Consider the following 19,369-nt stretch of genomic DNA (forward strand, 5'->3'; position numbering starts at 1 on the left):
GGTCCCAGACAAAACATTTAAGCAAAGTGATTTATTTGACTTCTTTGCAGAATAACTGTCAGTATTCCCCAGAGGAAGACGGTTGGCACTGAGAAATCCCTAGGCTTCATCTGAATCCTTCTAGTCAGTAAAGCCAAACTACTGTGAAAAGCAGTGATTTAGATTTCCATACAAAACCCTTTTGATGATGCTGTAAGGTGCAGCACATCAAAGCCCAAGACATCTTGAATAAATGCAGTTCATACTGAAAAGAAAAAAAAAACACCCAGGTTTATAAGAGCAAGAAACAAAATGGGTTAAGAATGAAGGAACTGACTTTAATTAGAGTTTTTCAAAGCACCAGGCATGGCTAAATTGAGTGATATCCTCAATAACTGACTATCAGTAAGTCACAATGCCAGGAGAGCTGGATGAGGACTATGTATTCCTGACCAAGTCTGTGTTTTTAGGAGGTGTCTCTCAGGAGGTGACTTAAACCACAGCCTCAAGGAAGGTCCTCAGTGTTCCGCAGATGAGTCTGCTGTAGCTGAGTTACTCAAGAGACAAGGTCATATCACTGCTAAGAAATGCCTCTATTTCAAGTCATTCTATAGACCATGAACTGGAGTGAAACCTCTGGAAGCTTAGCACCAAGACCAAGTAGATAAAACCCCAAATAACTAAAATGTAAAGCAACTGTTTAGCTCCCTACTTTGGCTAAGTTTGGGAGTAGTCACGACTCTTCATGGTGAAGTTATTGGACTTAGTCCCCATACTCAAGAGGACATCCCAGTCCCTTTGCAAAACAGTTGTGTGTGCATCAAGGAGGCTCAGAGAAGACAGACCCTTGCCATGTTTGTGTTATATTTTCAAGAAGATACACAGACAATAACCCACTAGTACATTTTTTTAGCAACTCTGAGTGAGTGCAAGTGGGAAAGCCTGGTCCCTTTCAGCAGCAGCTCAGCTCAAATGTAGGTGGGTGTCAGCAAAGTGCCTCCCAGAAGAAAAGAAAGCCAAAGGTGTGGAAAATCGTCAGTTTCAAAATGCTGAGCCCCTCAGGGCACCCACTGTCCTGTTATGTCCAAATCCCATGGGGCCCCTTCACCGTCCCCCCATGGTCAAGGATCTCAATTCAGCCTAGCCTGGACCTATCAGTCAGGTAAGGTCCCCATTAGAGTTACCTTCCTTGAGGTAACTTACCTTCCTCAGAACTCAGATGGAAGCAGCTGTGACAAGAATTTCAAATACTTAAAATATTAGAAAATTTAGTAAAACTTTCTTCCTGCTTTGCCAGTAGTCTTGCAGTGTTTTCAGGGGGTATTTCCCAATGGCAGGTTGGAGAAGAAATCACAAATAAAAATCTCCACCCAGTAAAACCACAAAGTATGACTATTTCTCAAAACAAGATGTAAAGCAGGGGCATTTCACCACAGTACCGAAAAAAAAAAAACAACCAATGAAAAGTCCTCTGTAGTCCTCTGTAGCTCCTGCCTGGGCAGCTGCTTCAGCTTCAAATGGATCAATACTTTTTCTTGGAGGCTGAGTGATAGGACCATCCAGCAAAAGGATAAACATAAAAAAAAAACCCATAGGAAGAGGATAGAAGACAGTGAAGGAAGGACAAAGGAAAAATCAACCACCACCACCAAGGAATACAGCAAAAGAAACTAGAATAATATTTCCTGTAAGCAGAGCAGAGGTATAGGGAGTTCAAATATGTGTTCCAGCTTTGGCCATTCCTCATGGCCAGCAAGCTGGAGCAGCCTGATTTGACCACCAGCAATGCCTACATGCTCTTCTGCCTACAGAAAGGTTCAGCAGCTAATAATGTGTGAAATCTGCCTGGACAGAGGACCAGGTTTTCCCAGAACATTTCCATAGTCAGCCCAATTCTTCTGAGAGAACCTGAGGAGTATTGCAGAAACTGTGCTGAAATCAGCTTGAAGTTTTTAGGATGTATTTGAATATTTTTTCTTTGACCTGCATGGTTGAAATAAATTTTTGCAGCAGCTCAGCAATTGCATGTAACTTTTTTTATTGTTATTCAGCTAGAACAACAGTTATCTCTCCTTAGAAAATCAGCCCCTATATCCTGTAATGACCTTTTACTCTGTGTTTTTTTCCTGTTCACCCACTTGTTTCATGAGCTGGGCTTGTGTATTTTCTCTTCATTTTTCTAATAGGTATAATAAGAGTGAAGGTACTGAAGAGCAGATGATTTCTGTGCTATAGCTTTAGTAAATTTTGTGAGGCAATTTTCAGAGTCATATAAAACCTGAAAGTGCATTAAATTGTCTATGTAGCTATAGTAACAAAGCCTGACAATTAACATTTGCATGCCAAAAACTGCCCAGAGAATAATTAAGCAGTCTCTCTTTACAGAAAGCAGTGTACAAGTTCTTTGTTTACAGAAGTTTACAGTAAAACCAAAATGGTTTTCACCCAGTGTTTAAAGCATACAGGCATAGGGATGCCCCACTAAATAAATGGTGTGCTGCAGGTGCCTAGTTGTGCTATGATTGTTTTGGACAAATTTTGTAAAGCTTGTAGTGAAGGCCCAAAGCAAGAGACTAACACCAATTTTCAAATGTGCTGCACTCAATAGACAGCTGAAAAAAGAAATTGTGGTCTGCTGACTACCATTCCAGTTGGAAACCCCCAATTAACAGCATAACAAGCCCAGAGAAGACTTCCTCATTAATAACCAGTAATGACAGGCAGGGAGTTCACCTGGTACCCAGAAGTTCCGGAAACCCAGGAATTTCTCAGAATCAGTATCTTTTTCCCTGCTAACATTTTCCTCATGAAAGTTAAATAATCTGGCACAAGCATATACAAGATTAATTTTCAAGTGAATTATACATTCTGGCATTTGTCTTTCTTCCATACAGGCACAGTAATGTCTCCTGGGAATAATTTGCAGAAATTATTCAGAAATTCTGAATTTACAAAATTATCTTTAGAAAACTTGATGGGACATATTTATAAAGTAGGTGCAGTGATTGAGCACTCAGCATTTTCATTTGCATATCCCAGTATGGATTTGCACATATGACTGAAGTGAATAAAAAGGCAGATAGATACTCAGTCCAAAAAAATATATTCTGTGCATGAAAGTGTTGCCTTAAGAAAGTGCAGGAGAATTGCAAGTATTTTGTTACAATAGCTGTCAGAGGGGTTGCTCTGGGGACAAAAAAATCCCCCGTTAAAAATAGGTCTTAAATTTTCTAGTTCATTTCTTTGCTTGAGTGACCTGTGAAAGAATTAGTTCCCTAATTATGCCAACACAATGGCTTAACTTGTCAAGTTGCAAAAGCTTGCTGTTAATCAGCATCTCTAATTCAGTAATAGTAAGTCTGTGACAATAAGAGAAAGCAGAAAAAGATTCACAGTTTCTGCCATTAAAAACTATTATTTCCCACTCATTTTATTTCCCACTCTCTAACTCTATGAGTTAGAGGCAATTCTTGTACTCAAAGCTGTGAGACCCCCAAACACATTACCATAGGAATAATTTTACTGTGGCAGCTACTGTTAATTGCCAGGCGGTGTGATGGAGGTGCTGGCTATTGGTCTAGTGTGTTTCTGGGCTGTGAGAGAACTGCCTTTCTGATAATGGGACAACAGAGCCCACTCGACAGGGAAGAGATTTAAAATCTTCAGATTACAGTCATCCTTGACAGAATTTAGGAAAAGTCAAGTTATATTAGCATTGAGTTGGATTACGGAATAGGTGCTTTTTTCTTTCATTGTTGATGACTTATCTGAATTTACACTGTTATAAATACTAACAGACTTCCTTCTGAGATTCCTCTGGAAACTCAACAAATACACAAGCTTACTTTGCTCTGCCTTCCACCTCCTGCATTTTCTTATTACCTTTCCTAGTAGCATTTTCTATCATCTTAAATGATGGCATTAGCTTCCTTTCTTAGAGGAAGTTGGAGGAGCTCACAAGATCACTGATGGCATAACCATGTTTTAAATTTAAAAACCCCAAACCTTCCTGCTTCCTTTTTTTTGTTTTTTGCCATTTTAGTACTCAGATCTCATGTTCTTGGAAAGCCACAGACAACCTCTACTCTGACAACTACAGTGTAGTATATTAACTATATCTTCATTTTTAAATAAATCAAAAGCAGAAATAAAACGTCTTTGCTTCTCTTGGGCACAGAAGAGTTCCCATAGCTAGGTACCCATCAGGCTGCTGATTCAACAATGCTGCACTGGGCTATCAAGCAACCCTGAGCCCAAGCACAAGCTACAGTGCTGAATTTGGCTTAACCTGAACACCTTCTCAGCTCACTCTCTGTACCCAGCCCGTATGTCAGGAAGCAGAGAGCACTAGCAGGCCTAACTTTACAACTTTACCAGTTCTCAGGAATAACTGGAGACATTCGTGAGAAAAGGGAGCAATGCATCTGCTCCCTTCCAACTCCACACAGGCTGTTGGTCCCCAAACTCAGCTGCCAGCTTCCCTCAGTCTGAGGGGTACAGAGGAGTCTCATGCCTTTCTGCTACCCTTGCTCTTTTGCAGAGCCATTGGTTGGTGTGAGTTGCATGGTGGCTGTGTAATTGTATTAGCCAAAACCTGAAGCTGTACAGGATCGCAGAATACGCTGAGCTGGAGGGGACCTTCAAGGATCATCAAAGTCCAGCTCCTGGCCCTGCACAGGATCATCCCCAAGAATCACGCCTAGTGCCTGAGTGTTGCCCAAATGCTCCTCAAATTCTGTCAGGTTTGGTGCTGTGACCACTTCCCTGGGGAGCCTATTCCAGTGCCCAGCCACCCTCTGGGTGAAGAACTTTTTCTAATATCTAAACTAAACCTCCGTGGCACAGCTTCAGGCCATTCCCTCGGGTCCTGTCACTGCTCACCAGAGAGAACAGTTCCTGCCCCTCCCCTTCCCCTTATGCGGAAGTTGTAGACTGCCATGAGGCATCTCCTCAGTCTCCTCCAGGCTGAACAGACTAAATGCCCTCAGCCACTCCTCAGACAGCATCCCCTCAATGCCCTCCACCATCTTCGTTGCCCTCCTTTGGACACTCTCTAATAGTTTTATATTTTCCTTATATTGCAGCACCCAAAACTGCACACACAATATTCCAGGTGAGGCTGCCCCAGAGCAGAGCAGAGCAGAGCAGAGCAGAGCAGAGCAGAGCAGAGCAGAGCAGGACAATCCCCTCCCTTGCCCGGCTGGTGATGCTGTGCCTGATGCACCCCAGGGCACAGTTGGCCCTCCTGGCTGCCAGAACACACTGATTACTCATGTTCAACTTGATCAGGACCCCCATGTCCCTTTCCATGGTGCTGCTTTCCAGCATCTCATTCCCCAGTCTGTCCATACATTCTGCCCCATCCCAGGTGCAGAATCTGGCACTTTGCCTTGCTGAACTTCACACTGTTGGTGATTGCCCAGCCTCTGATTTGTTCAAGTCTCTCTGCAGGGCCTCTGTCCTTTCAGCTTCGTATTGTCTGCAAACCTGCTTAGTATCCCTTCCAGTCCTGCATCCAAGCCCTTTATGAAGATGTCTAAGAGCACAAGACCTATGATAGAGCCCTGTGGTGCCCCACTAGTGACATGTCACCAGCCTGATGTCTGTATTCACTGTAATCCTTTATGCCTGACCTGTTGTGAGCCAGTTGCTCACCATGTGTTTATCCAGCTGTGTGCTGGACATTTTGTCCAGGAGGATCCTGTGAGAAACAGTATTGAAAGCTTTACTGAAATCCAAGCCCTTGATCACCTGAGTGGGTTATCTTGTCATAACAGGAAATCAGGTTTGATAAGCAGGACTTTCCTCTCGTGAAGCCGTGCTGGCTGAGACCAGTAACTGTACACCTGGCTTCTCTCAAATCAGCCCACAGAGAAACTCAGAGGTCTGGATTTCTGCCAGTGTAATGATCAGGAGTAGACAAGACTGAGGTAGTTAAGAATGCCACCGTTTCCCTGCATCATTTCCTTGTCTTCCTTGCAGATGCTCAAGAGTGACATCAGATGTACGTGCAGAAAGCTGAATTGCTACCTTCTGAATGTGGTTTTGCATCTGAAACTGCTTCCACCCAACTGCTTACTAACCCTGGATTAGAAGTCTACTCTGCTTTTCTCTTACTTCCCATCTTCCTCAGATCCTCTAAATTTCCACAGAGTCTCTCATAATTTCTGTGACATTTTTGACCTTTTGCAGGTCCTCAATCTCTGTTCCACTTTTGGGGAAAACTACACTACAAAAAGTCCCTTTGCAACCAGCCATCTTGCCTGGACCAGCTTGTCCTTCCCACTATTCTCAACATGTCATTTCTAAAATGTGAGTTACTAAGTCTGGTCCCATATGCAAAACATGTGGTATTGCACATGTTGGAACATCTGATGACAAAGTAACTTCAAAAATAAGGACATTTGTCCTAGCTTGTTGGCTTCTGGAAGGTTTTTAAGCTGCTACTAACCACGGACTTCCTCTTGGCTGAAGCCTGTGAGTGACAACATGTGCAAGCAAAGAGCTCATTAACAGTCAGGATGTTTGAGGGCGGTGCTCTGTGTGCAAAGCATGTTTAATTTTATCAGCAAATCAAGCTATTTTTACTCACAAAGTACTCTGTGAAAATGACAAGAGCATGGGAGAGCTGAAAGATTGCAAGATATAGAGGCAACTATTTCTATTTTGAAGCCTCTGCTGAGAAGATAAAAATTATTGAGGCTGAAATGCTGCATTCCAGCATTTACTGTCTCTCTTGACAGTAGAAGCACCGTGGGAGACAGAAGAGCAAAAATTAAGTTAGAGAGATAATACACAGGAAGCCGATGTTATGTTATATTAAAAACAGCCAGTACTTACAGTGACAAGCCTGGAAACTAGAAAGGAAATACTGCAATACTAAAGTATGCAGAACATGTAATGCCTATATTATTTTCCCCCTCTTTAAAAAATAATATTAAGCACAGAATTATCACCAAAAAAATGGCAGGAACTGGATGCCAAATGGGAAGACTACTTCACAGATCAGTGAATAACTTGGCTATCTCCCTTGGTTACAGAACTGTCCTGATCTTAGGAGATGCAGATCATTTGTGTATGTAAATGATGCCTTTATGATTTATAGAAAAAGCCTAAATAGGAAAATCACCCCTCTTATCTGTGCTGAAGTGAGAACACAGTACGGAACTGAAAATCAATAAAAGAGAAAGCTGATCTCTTCCCACTCCATTTAGACCAGCAGTCCGCTCCCCAATGCTCAGGTTAGGTACTTTTTGTGAAGTACACACTTGCTTCAAGAAGGCTGAACTCAATGATTACCAGTGCCTAGTTCAGGCACCTGCTGGGTGGCAAAATAAATACTGGCTTTGCTGGAATCCCTCTGTGCCAAAAAAGCTCTAACCCAAAACAACTGAAGTAAACACAGTCTAATCCTCTTGCAGGAGAGGAACTGTTATGAAGGTGCAGAACAAAACATTTACTGTCATTCTTTTTTTATCTGCTAATCTTTTAACAACTATGGTTTTATTTTTACTAAATTATGTAACTTGTGGTAAAATTATTTTATTTAATTATTCTAGAACAGTTGCCACAGAAGTTTGTAGCTCCACTGTCTGCAAAAAGAAAAAAAAAATCAGCTTAAGACATATGTAGTTTTATTTCTATGGTTTCACATTTTTCTGACAGGTTGTCTTACTCTGTGAGATGTTTGACTCTTTGAAAGACAGTTTTACTTCAGTTAGGCAGGTTTAAGACCTTGATTTTAGTTCCTAGGCCTAAGGATGTGTCATAGAAACCCATACATAATTAGTTTAAAGTAACATGTCTTGCGGCAGGGCTCATTGGCCACCAGTGGTGCTGATGCTACTGCCAACCCAGTATTTTATCTTAAAAAGGGGAAATCCTGACATCTCAGAGTTACCCATTCTCACTGGCACTTCTCAGGATCCCATCTTGGTAAATCTATCCAAATTACTATTTTACATGAAGCCACACAAATCAGCTACAAGTCAGACTCAAAATACTTAGTATGCATGGTTTTTGGATGAGGAAGGGTTCTTTTTTGCAAGACTGTAACCTGATTTTGGCAAGTGTGTTTTTATTCCGTTGTTCTCCTTTAGTTGCTTGAGAGTCTGGATGAAATCCTGGTATTAATGAGTCAGAGGTGAAACTCACATTGCTAAGTGTGAGATACTGGTGTATCTTGGTGTTTAAAGATATTAACAGTAAAATGTATGTTGAGGCAGAATTTCCTTTCCAATGCTATAATTTCAACATTCTTCAGCTAAGGAGCTCACAAATCTTGTTTGGCACCATGTACTCACTCAGCATGCTATAAAGGGAAAGAAGCCCAGCCTTTAACACTTATTAACATGGGGCAAGTAAAGCATTAGCAGGCAGACTACTGGCTCCCCACCTGGACAGAAGAGAAGTATGCTTTTTCTCTCTCACATTGATTTCTGGTCCTTGGGCTTTGCCTGACAAATTCATAATTAGATTATTATTTAATAACTAGACATTCACACTATGTCCAGAATCTTCAGGCTGTGTATCTATATATCTGTACTACAGATGGAGAATTTTCAGAACCCATGAGACTAATGGGTTGTTTCTGCTCTCTGTTGTGCATTGACAAAGGCTGTGTCATGTATCTAACCACAGGTGCTTATATACCACAAAGGCTCTTCTGGGAATCAAAGCATCGTACACCGAGGGCAAGAATTGGGTTATCCTCTCTGAATTTCTCTCTGCACACCATACCTAAATATTAGTAGTGTTTTACAGAGGATACCACCTCTGGAGGCAGCTCTGTCAGCAGCTCCCACTACACTATCTGCAGGAAAGGGACCTCACTTTCCTGACGTCTGGATGCCTTAACCAGGATCATGGGATCATGGTCCATCTCCTTATGTGAGCATCTTCCAAGGTGAGGTAGGGGCTGGGCTGGAGACTCTGAGACTATACATTTTAATTTAAACATCTGAAGTCAACATCTTGTTGACTTTCCATCTCCTGGGAGATTTCAATTAATCTTAGATGTCAAAAAAACTAGATGTCCACTTCTGAACTGGTAACTTTATGCTCCTACTGTTACTGCTCCTAACTCTCCTCTCCTGCTGGCGAGGACCATCAGGAAGACATCCACAATAGGTTGAACGTTCCTCTGTGGGTGCCCATTTTTTCCTTCCAGCTGCAAAGGGTGACCCGCTCAGAGAGCTTTGGAGCTTACAGGTGTGAGAACTGGAGCAATGAGTCACGATCGAGATGTCCGCATCCCATCAGCACACACACGTAGACAAAAGTGCGGCTGAGAAACCCCGCAGCTCTCTACAGCGCCGAACTGCAGCATTTCTGAAACTCACTGCAGAATTTAATATCCGTCGTCTACCCTAAAAATACATTTGCACCTCTTCTCCTTACTGTAGTGTCTTACGTGTTCTTTCTCCGGAGCGCTGGTGAATAGCAGGACCAACCAGTCCTCCTCGGGACCCCCTCGGTTGCTCGGTACCTGTCCTGGCTAACACACCTCCTTTTCGGTGCGCCCCTTCCCGGGCGGGGGTGAGTCCCGCCGTGCCGAGCCCGCCCTCCGGCCCTGCCCGGGGGGAGGGAGGGGGGCCGGGCGAGGGGCGGCCCGGAGCCCGGCGCAGCGGCACCGGGAGCAGCAGCAGCCCGCGCCCCGCCGCCGGCGGCTTCTCAGGCGGCAGCGGGGGCAGGTGCGGGCGCTTCCGCGTCGCGCTGCGAGGAGGAGCAGGACGAGAAGGAGGAGGCGGCTGCGAGAGCGGCGGGCGGCGCGGCCAGCGGCCCGGAGCCGGGCCGGCGTGCCCGTGGGCGTGCTCCCCGGCGGGGAGGACCGCCCGCCGCCCACATCCCCGCCGCCGCCGCTAACTTTGCTTCTCCGCAAAGAGCCGCCCGCCGGCAGACGGAGGGTCGGCGGAGCCGGGGTCCGAGCCGGCCCCAGCGATGAAGGGCCGGCGACGGTGGCGAGGCGAACATCGCCGCTTCGCCGCGGTGCTGGTGCTGTACACGCTGCTGCTGCTGCTGCTGGTGCCCTACGCGCTGGACTACGGGGCTAGGCGCGGGCGAGCGGACGAGGAGCCGCTGCTGCGGCGCTGCCCGAGCCTGGAGGAGGCGCTGAGTGAGTGGGGCTGGGAGCAGCGGCCGCCGCTGGACGAGGAAGAGGAGGAGGATGAGGCGGGCACGGCCGGGGCGGCGGGTAACGGCAGCGCGGGCACGGCGGGGAAGCGGCACATCTACCTGCACGCTACCTGGCGAACGGGCTCCTCTTTCCTCGGGGAGCTCTTCAACCAGCACCCCGACGTCTTCTACCTGTACGAGCCCATGTGGCACCTTTGGCAGGCGCTCTACCCGGGGGACGCGTTGAGCCTGCAGGGAGCCCTCCGCGACATGCTGCGCGCCCTCTTCCGATGCGACTTCTCCGTCCTGCGCCTCTACACCGCCCCGTCCGGCCCCCGCGACCCGCTGGCCCCCGCCCCGCCCGCCGCCGACAACCTCACCACGGCCAGCATCTTCGGCTGGCGGACCAACAAGGTGATCTGCTCGCCGCCGCTCTGCCCCGCCGCCCCGCGGCCCCGCGGGGAGATCGGCCTCGTCGACGGCGCCACCTGCGAGGAGACGTGTCCGCCGCGGGCGCTGCGGGAGCTGGAGGCCGAGTGCCGCAAGTACCCGGTGGTGGTCATCAAGGACGTGCGGCTGCTGGAGCTGGGCGCGCTGCTGCCGCTGCTGCGGGAGCCCGGCCTCAACCTGCGGGTGGTGCAGCTCTTCCGCGACCCCCGCGCCGTCCACAACTCCCGCCTGAAGGCGCGGCAGGCGCTGCTGCGGGAGAGCGTCCAGGTGCTGCGCAGCCGCCACCGCGCCGAGCCGCGGGGCCCGGCCCGCCACCAGCAGCAGCATCTCCTGCTGCCGGCCGGGCTGCTGGGCGGCGGGCGGCCGCCGCAGCCGCAGCACCGCGCCGAGTTCTTCCTCGGCGGCGCGCTGGAGGTGATCTGCCAGTCTTGGCTCCGCGATCTCCTCCTGGCCCGGCGCGCCCCGGACTGGCTCCGCCGCCGCTACACGCAGCTCCGCTACGAGGACCTGGTGCGGGAGCCCCGCGCCGAGCTGCGCCGCCTGCTGCGCTTCGCCGGGCTGACGGTGCCGCCAGCCCTGGAGGACTTCGTGCTCAACATGACCCGCGGCGCCGCCTACTCCTCCGACCGGCCCTTCCTCATCTCCGCCCGGGACGCGCGGGAGGCCGTGCACGCCTGGCGGGAGCGCCTCAGCCGCCAGCAGGTGCGGCAGGTGGAGGCGGCGTGCGGAGAGGCCATGAGCATCCTCGCCTACCCCCTCAGCGCCGGCGACAGCCGGTAGCGCCCGAGCCCCACGTCCCGGACGGGCGCCGTCGGGCAGAGCTGAGCGCGGGGGTCACCGCTGCCATGGTAGGCGCCCACTCGGTGGCCCGGGCGCTCCCTCGGGGACAGCCCCGGCTGAGGGACGCTCGCCTCGCCTCGGGTACAGGCAGCGCTGCAGAGCCCAGGCACCCCCTGCCGCTGTGGCTTCGTTGTGGTTTGTGTGTGTTCCTTCTGGGCTGCGTGGAGAGGGCAGGGGGATGTTTTATTTACGAGAAGGGTTTGGCGAGAGGCGTCCTCCGAGTACGGCATCACTCTTGGAGCCTTTTAGCATGAAACCGTGACCCTGTATAAAGCACGGGTATGCTACAAACAAACTGCATGAAAATTTAAAAATCCCCCAGGTGAATACTCTCAGCAAGGAACTAGAGGGCCTGGAAGGTGTTTCTGTGAGAGCATTGCCCTTCTGGAGCTCTGAATCACACTGACCTCTGTCCTACTGCTGCTGAAACACAAGAGGCTTCTGTGAAGTCTGCGAGGTCAGCAGGGCCCTGGACAGCCAGGAGGGTGCCTGCTGCAGGGTAGGACTCAGCACTCCTGCTCCAAACCTGCTCTGCAGGGATGGTCTCTGCCCCTGTTCATTGCTGGTGCTGTAGGGAGGGGGCTGAGGGAAGGGGAACTGTGTCAAACTCTGTCCATCCTTCTGAGCAGCAGGGTATGTGGTCACGCAGAGAGGGAAAGCATTTGCCTGCTTATGTGTTTCAAAGGTATTTGTGGCAGAAATCTTTGCTTTTCATAAGAAATCTGTAATTGTTTTGAAAGTAGGATTTTTTTTTATATATACATATATTGATATAGTTTGGTGATACTCATGTGAGATGCTGGTGACTAACATGTTTCTTTGGAACACGTGTAGGGGTGAATGAAACTGGAAGGCAAATGCTCGACATTTCCGTTTGGTTTTCCCCGTCAGATGAGAGAATCACTTTTCTTCTCTCTCTTCCGGGCTGACACATTGTGCCGTGCTCAGGGTCCTCCTGATCACATCCCTGCCAAACAATAACATCCTCTCAGCTGGCAACTCCTGGACAAAAACAAATGTTTCCTAAGAGGCTAAGACAAATTAATCATGAAGTTCACAAATAAAATCTTACATTGAAAAAACAAACAATTGAAACAAACAAACAAAAAAAACCCCTGGAGTTTTATTTTGGATTTTAAAATTATGTGTTCTTGCAGATATCCTGCAACTTGTGCCAGAAGGTGTGTGTGTGTATCTGCAAGTTGATTGTTTCTTAATTTCATGAAGTGGGGATAGAAGGTTCAGTTGTAGTTTAAGGCTGCAGTTTCCTCATTTCATAGAGACTGCTTTTGAATCTATTACAGTCTGGTAGTCTTTAAATGGCCCCACAAGAATGTACAGGATTTTAGGGATGCTTATATGTGGTCCTCATACAAACCCAGAATGTGGGTTTCAAATTGAGAATAATCCAGGATCAGAAAGAAAGCAGTATTTATATAAAATGCTGAAAATAAAGGCAGTTCAAAGATGTTATGTTATCATGGAGGAGGTGTTTGAATTACACTGTACATTTTTGTGCTCTTGAGTGTTATGCTGTACAGCATATCACTAAGTTAGGATGAACCTTCATTTATTTTAGCTCTTTTTTCCCTTGATCTTCCCATCTGAGAGTATGTTGGCACAAGAGGCGGGTTTCTTTCATTATCTGACAGGAAAATGTAGTAATAAATATGTTTTTAAACAAATTTATCCATTTTCCTGTAGCGTACTTCCTACAGTTTTGCAACCTTGGGCTTCTGCTTGAAGTAACAATTAAAGGGTTTCATTTTGTTCTGGGAAACCTTGTGTCTTATCTAAGGGATGTTTCTGCATTCTCTCACAGTGCCTGTGACACCAAAATTTGTCTCTGGGTGTTTCAGTGGCATTTAATAATGGTATTTGTATAGATAGACAATACCTGTACAATGCCTTGATAACTTGTGTCAGGTAACCTATTTTGGAAGGCTTTTCTGGGACTACACCCAGCCTGGCTTGCACTAACAGGTTTGGAAAGAAATTAAGATTTTTGTGCATGCCAAAAGATTATACGGTACTTATTTTCTTAAATTGAATGTGAGATTAAAATCCAGTATATCCTGTTGATTTTTTCTTAGCAAGTTGCAGTCACAGAATTGTGTGATGCAACAGTTAAGCATTCTCCTCATCCTGACAGGGAATCTCATCATGCCATTTCAGGTGGTAAATGTCTTTCATAAGTCTTTCAAAATTCACACTTAATTTCACTTGAAATGGTTCATCATGATGAGCAAAGAAGTGCTAACATCTAGCTTTACTAGATTCTTATAGCTGTGAGGAAATCCTCTTATTGGAAATTATTTGGTGTTTTCTGAAACTGTTTCCATGTTTGAGCTGCAGAGGTGGTGAAGGGTGAGAAGCATCTGAGGTCACTTGGTGTGTTCAGCCTGGAGGAGACTGAGAGGAGAGCTCAGTGCAGTCCACAGCTTCCTCATGAGGGGGAGTGGAAGGGCAGGCACTGATCTCTTCTCTCTGGTGAGCAGTGACAGGACCCAGGGAATGGCCTGAAGCTGTGTCAGGGGAGGTTTAGGTTGGATATCAGGAGAACATTCTTCACCCAGAGTGTGGCTGGGCACTGGAACAGCTCCCCAGGAAAGTGGTCACAGCACCAGCCTGACAGAGCTCAAGAAGTTTTTGGACAATGCTCCAGGCACATGATGTGACTGTTGGGGCTGTGCAGGGCCTGGAGTTGGACTTTGCTGATCCTTGTGGGTGTCTTCCAACTCAGGATATTCTATGATAGGTGCATTTTCTGTGTCAGGAATTATTTCTGTCAGCAAAAGTTTTTCACTAGCCTGGTTGCTCTCCATGAGTGATTATTTTTTATTTTTTATTTTAATTTTGGTATAATGTGAAAAGGGCTCCATTGGGCAAAGTGTACAAAATATAGCAAGTGCAATTTTTGGTTTGTATTCAGTGCACCTGAATTCATTAGAAAACTCATCTAAAAAATCCATAGGGAATATCCAAAGCTGAGAAAGGAGCAAGTAGGCCAAAGTGACATCTTAGAACAGTATGTGGATGACAATTGCTTAATGACTGGTGGTGTGACATGTGAGCTTCAGTCACATGTTTGAAGGTTTTCTGAAATTCTTCTGCCCAAGGAGGACAACTAAGGCTCACCAACAAATGCATCCCATTTTTCTCTTCAGGGTGCTTTGATGGCATTGGACAACATCATTCAGCATTACAGCATGTACTTGGTCTTGAAATTCAGGCCATGAAGAAAAAACATATATCAGTGTTGGTATTTACCTGAAAAGACAGAGGACTGATTATAACATCCAGCATGGAGTTTTAGTGGAAGAGATCTTTGGTACCAACCAGAACTTGCTGAAAGCAGGACATCCATAGTTGGACTGCATTTTGAGAGCAGCTGGACATTTATAGCTTGGGCAGTTTGAGGTGAAGTCACAGTTCTACTGGATGATGTAGAAAATTGAGCATTTAGAGCAGAGCATGGCATGATAAGCAAGAGAACAGTAAACACATTTTTATAGCCAACTTGAACTTGGAAAGCTTAGAACTGGAGTGCAGGACTCAGCCATAAAGTTTTAGTATTTCAGACTGAGATTGATGAAAATTACCTACTTGTGCTACATTGTGCTAGAATGAATTAAGAACTTTTATTTATTTAAAAATCATAGTGGGAAATGGGTACAAAACTGACAAATGCTCACAAGACATTTCTGTCATCTGTGTTTACTTTACTTAACTTCTGGTTGTCACTGAGTTAAGGGAGTTAGAAACTTCAGTACTGTAATTATTCATAAAAGGCTGGGATATTTCCATGTTAACTGCTCTTTCACAACATCATACCTGTATTTAAATTGTTTCTTTTGGGGAGGCAAACTAATGACATTCTTGTGGGAAATGACGGGAGTCCAGGGCCAAGAAATACTTGGGCCCTGCCTTATTTCTACTCCTCAGGATATTACTGATGGAGTCCTTGTAGATATCCACAGTATGTACTTACATACTGCAGGTACAATAGAAATAGTTTGGCATCAGTTGCAGTACCTAATAGAAGTGTTAGAATGGTTCTGAAGTTACTTATTTAACAACTTCAGTATTGCATGAGTCATATTATCCCCCTCCTCCCCCATCAGTCTGGGCATCAAGAAAAGTCCTGAATTTCTGCATTAAGTTCTCAGTATCACCACTTTCAGTGAAGCTCAATGATAAAAATACTGCAGAGTTTCTGGGTTTGTTATGGTAACACAATTAAACAACTGAAACCCTGAGAGCCAACAAGCCTGACAGCATGTTCTGTTCCTTTCTTGGACACAGAGAGCTGTCACTGAGACTCTCTGATGGTGCATGTCATTTCTCAGTCACCATGCAATCCGTGCAGCACTGGGATTACCTGAGATGTTGTTTTGTCTTTCCCATTTAACTTGACGTGACACCTACCGCCATGGAGAATGACAGGGGAGAAATATGATTTGTCAAACCTTGCACTAGCAGTTTTCAACACCCTGCTGGCTCTGTGTGTGTGTGTATGAGGGGCCAGGTCCAGACTGTCCTCTTGGCTGTGTTTGAAAGACATGAACGCTGGATGCAAACACATTGAGGTGGTGGGTTTCAGGGATTAAGGGGCCTGTTGTTTGTTGCTGAGATGTATATCTGGCAGTCTCAGCTCTGAGCAACAGGTTGGAAGCTGATTAATGTTTTAGGATCTGCAGTCTGGATATTGAATACTGTGAAATTTTTGCTTCCAGCACTGAGATGTTAAGCTCTGCTGTTAACCAGGGGCACCTGCAGTGCCATTTCTTGTTGTTAAGTGGGAATCCAGTCCTTCCCTGGAGCTTCCAAATTTGTTGCCCTGTTTCTAAAGGTCCAACTTTGCCAAACTTCAACTGTATATAGACTGAATTGTGATGGGCATAAGGTTTAAGTCTCTTGGAATTTCAGTCAAAACAGTTGCATATTCTTTTTAATTTAGGATGTGGTTGTCTTTAGCCTGTGTTCAAATATTCTCAAAGATTTTTGCTTGGAAATCATTTGCCAGTTCAGTGTTTTGGGACAGGAACTCCAGTTTGGGTAGGGGGAAATTACCTCTTTGTAGAGGATGTCCCCTATGTTTTTATTTTTACCTCTGCTTTCTATTCTGATTTGGCCAAATATATTAATGTTTGTATAAAATGGATAGCACGTGCTCAGTAAAAGTGGTTTTGGTATGTGTGTATCTTTATTTTATACCAAATAAAAACTGCATTGGTCTTATCTCAAGTGAGCATGTGCAAACCTCTTTCTTTGCCATAGAAAACTCAATGTGGTACAGTGGGAATCAAAACCATGTAACTGTCAGGGGCTTCATCACTGGGCTCAACAGGGAGGAGGTTGCCATTCCTGGTTCCCACTGATGCCTTCTTTCCTATCCCCTCTTTCCCTGTTGTAGTTCTTCCTAAGGAAGACCCCCAAATCCAGTGTTCAGCTTTCCAGTGCTTAATAATGGAAAATACTATAGGTGAGAGGGGGAAGACATTGATGATAAATGGGGTAAACATGAGGGAATGGGGAAAGTAATTCACTTTTAGTTGAGGGTAGTGGGATTTGTTGGGCAAATGACTTGGGTGTGGGATGAATTAGGGACTGGGATTTGATGAGGAGAGACAGGAAGTTGTGACTGCTTGAGTTGGAAAAATTGGCTAGGAGTATGTGAGGGAAGGAAGGAACATGGACACAACAAGCTAGAAGTAGGGACCAAGAACTGGGAATTGCCCTGAGTGTATTGTTTGGAGGAGATGGAGGAGGAAAGCTCAGGGAAGGAAGGGGGAGAAGATGGAGAGCAGGGAGAGTCTGAGTCCAAATTGCAGGGGGAAACTGGTAACTCTTCAACAGCAGCTTTTGCCATGTCTCAGTTCAAATGACTGTGCAGACAACTGGCAGTGGACCAGCCTCTGGGTGTCGAGCTGGTCCACAAGGCAATGGTGACTTGCTTTCCCCTATACCTTTCCCAGCCCACATAAGCACATCTCTCCTGCAAAACAGACTCCCCTCTTTCCCTCCATATAAGGAATTTATTAACTGCCCACCTGCTCTCCGAGCAGCATTAGGGTGGGATGCACAGGAAGAAGTGCTCTCCTGCAAAACTGAAGTTTTAAAGCTCAAATTTGTAAAAATAGAGTTTTTGCCCACCTCCTGCTACTGTTGGGCTTGGTCTGTGAGTACAAGGGATGATGTGAGAGCTGTCTCACCCAGCTGCTTTTGTCTGAGCTCCATTTGGGAGTGTCTTTGCAGTCACTTCTGCAGTGGGCATTACCACCAGGCGCCAGAACAGAGGAGTCTGGGGGAGGTCCTTGTCTGTGTCCTTGGTTCAAGTGACAGGTATCTGTGCATTGGATTTAAAAGTCCCAGTTCTAGCAGTGACTCACGTGTATATCACTGACATCTATTGTTTTCAGTATAAGCTTTTTAAAAATGCCAGGAAAACTCTTGTCTATGCTCGCTTACAGAGGCGTTCAATGTCTGTGCTGCAAAGTCAAGCACTGAAAGAGTCAGACTCAGTGTCTGCTGCCTCTCCTTTCATGCTCCTCATCAGGCATGTATCACAAGTGGCTGTTTTTTCTCCAGTGCAGCACTTGATCAACACTCAGGGTTGGACACACCTGGGGCAGGAATGGATTGTGCAGCACGTCTGGCACCACGAGCACCGCCTGGTCCATGCCAGAGGTTAGAAAGCGGGCAGCAATCTGTTAGGAGATTGAAGGAGGTAAAAAGGATGGAGGCAGTATCTCATGGCTGAGGTATTTAAAAGCTCTCAGAGGAGCTGGACTTAGTCTCTGGTGCCACAGTGTCTGTGAGATGTTAGACAAGTAAGTTAGGTTTTCTGAAGAGGCCAAGTCCAAATCAGGCAGAAGCTGAGTGACAGTTTTGGTATGCTGGAGCTGGCTTTGCAGAACTGCTGTAGCAGCAGCAGTCAGTGTTCAGGCGTGCCTGGTCAGGGAGCACTGGTGGCTCAAGGGGTGACTCTGAAGCCCTGAGTGAGCTAGTCATGAAAAGGGCAAATGTATGGTGGTATTAATTGTTCTTTGTCATAGGCACCTGAGCCCCAAGGGGGTGAAGTAATATTTTTAATAGATACAGAGAAATGTCAGGTGGAATAACTTGGAGAGGACCAAGCTGTGTGGTTTATTTAGTCTCAAAGTCAAGGTTGAAAGAGGACAGCAGTGCACAGCAGCGTGAACAGCAGTGTGGAAGAGAGGTAATGAAGCTATGAACAATACTGGCATAAGAATAGATTTTTACACATCAGCAATGAATCATTTCAGCCTGGAAGTTGGAAGAAGGTAGGGTTTTTTTTAACCATGAGAACAGCATGGCAGGAAGGGATGGAAGAAACAACTCATTTTAAAAGACAACTCCTATAATTTAGGAACTGATATGGTAGACTACCGTGTTATGACTAGATATGAAGCTGGTGGTCCAGAAGCCCCACAATCCACAGAAAGATCTGTACAGAGTGCTGACGTCTTCTGAAAAATCAGCTTTAATGTGCACAAAGACCACAGCCCTAGTTTAAAGATGCTTCGTTTGTGCTCTGTGAAAAGGAAGGAGTGCTGACTTTCATGGAAATGTTCTTAACTCCAGACTCCAGTTTGTTCTGGAGTACTCTGCAATAGGTTAGTGTCTCATAGCATTTCCTATGAGGAAATCTGGTAATTGTGCCTCTGCCAGTATTTGAATAAAATATATTGGAGCTGTACAATAAATCAAGAGGAGCACAAAGCCCGCACCATTAACACAGCAGTTGTTGCCCCTTTTTTTCTCGAGATGAGAAGAGCTGAAGGGAAAGGAAAGGTGGGGTGTGTTTGCGTAAGCAAAGGCTGTGTGCTTGTTCACTTGCCATGGGTAGAAATCCCAGCTGTGCCAGCAAGTGCAGGATGTGGGACCACCCAGGCCTAGCATGGCCCTTGCTGTGGCTGAGCTGCCTTTAATGCTTTGCCATACAGCTGTGAAATGATTAGTC

General features: G+C 46.1%; 1 protein-coding gene across 1 annotated transcript; it reads left to right on the plus strand.

The window, feature by feature from the left end:
- The first annotated feature begins 9,754 nt into the window (after positions 1–9,754).
- CHST7 (carbohydrate sulfotransferase 7) lies at positions 9,755–16,629 on the plus strand. The gene has a single exon (XM_086880661.1). The coding sequence runs from the start codon at positions 9,919–9,921 to the stop codon at positions 11,320–11,322; it is 1,404 nt and encodes a 467-aa protein (XP_086736787.1). The 5' UTR covers positions 9,755–9,918; the 3' UTR covers positions 11,323–16,629.
- Positions 16,630–19,369: the final 2,740 nt, after the last annotated feature.

This window comes from Cyanistes caeruleus, chromosome 3 (assembly GCF_971803275.1).
Source record: "Cyanistes caeruleus chromosome 3, bCyaCae1.hap1.1, whole genome shotgun sequence".
NCBI classification, from domain to species: Eukaryota; Metazoa; Chordata; class Aves; order Passeriformes; family Paridae; genus Cyanistes; species Cyanistes caeruleus.

What these genes read in the sequence shown, in the direction of transcription:
- CHST7 (XM_086880661.1), top strand. Translation starts at nt 9,919, where the DNA reads ATGAAGGGCCGGCGACGGTGGCGAGGCGAACATCGCCGCTTCGCCGCG.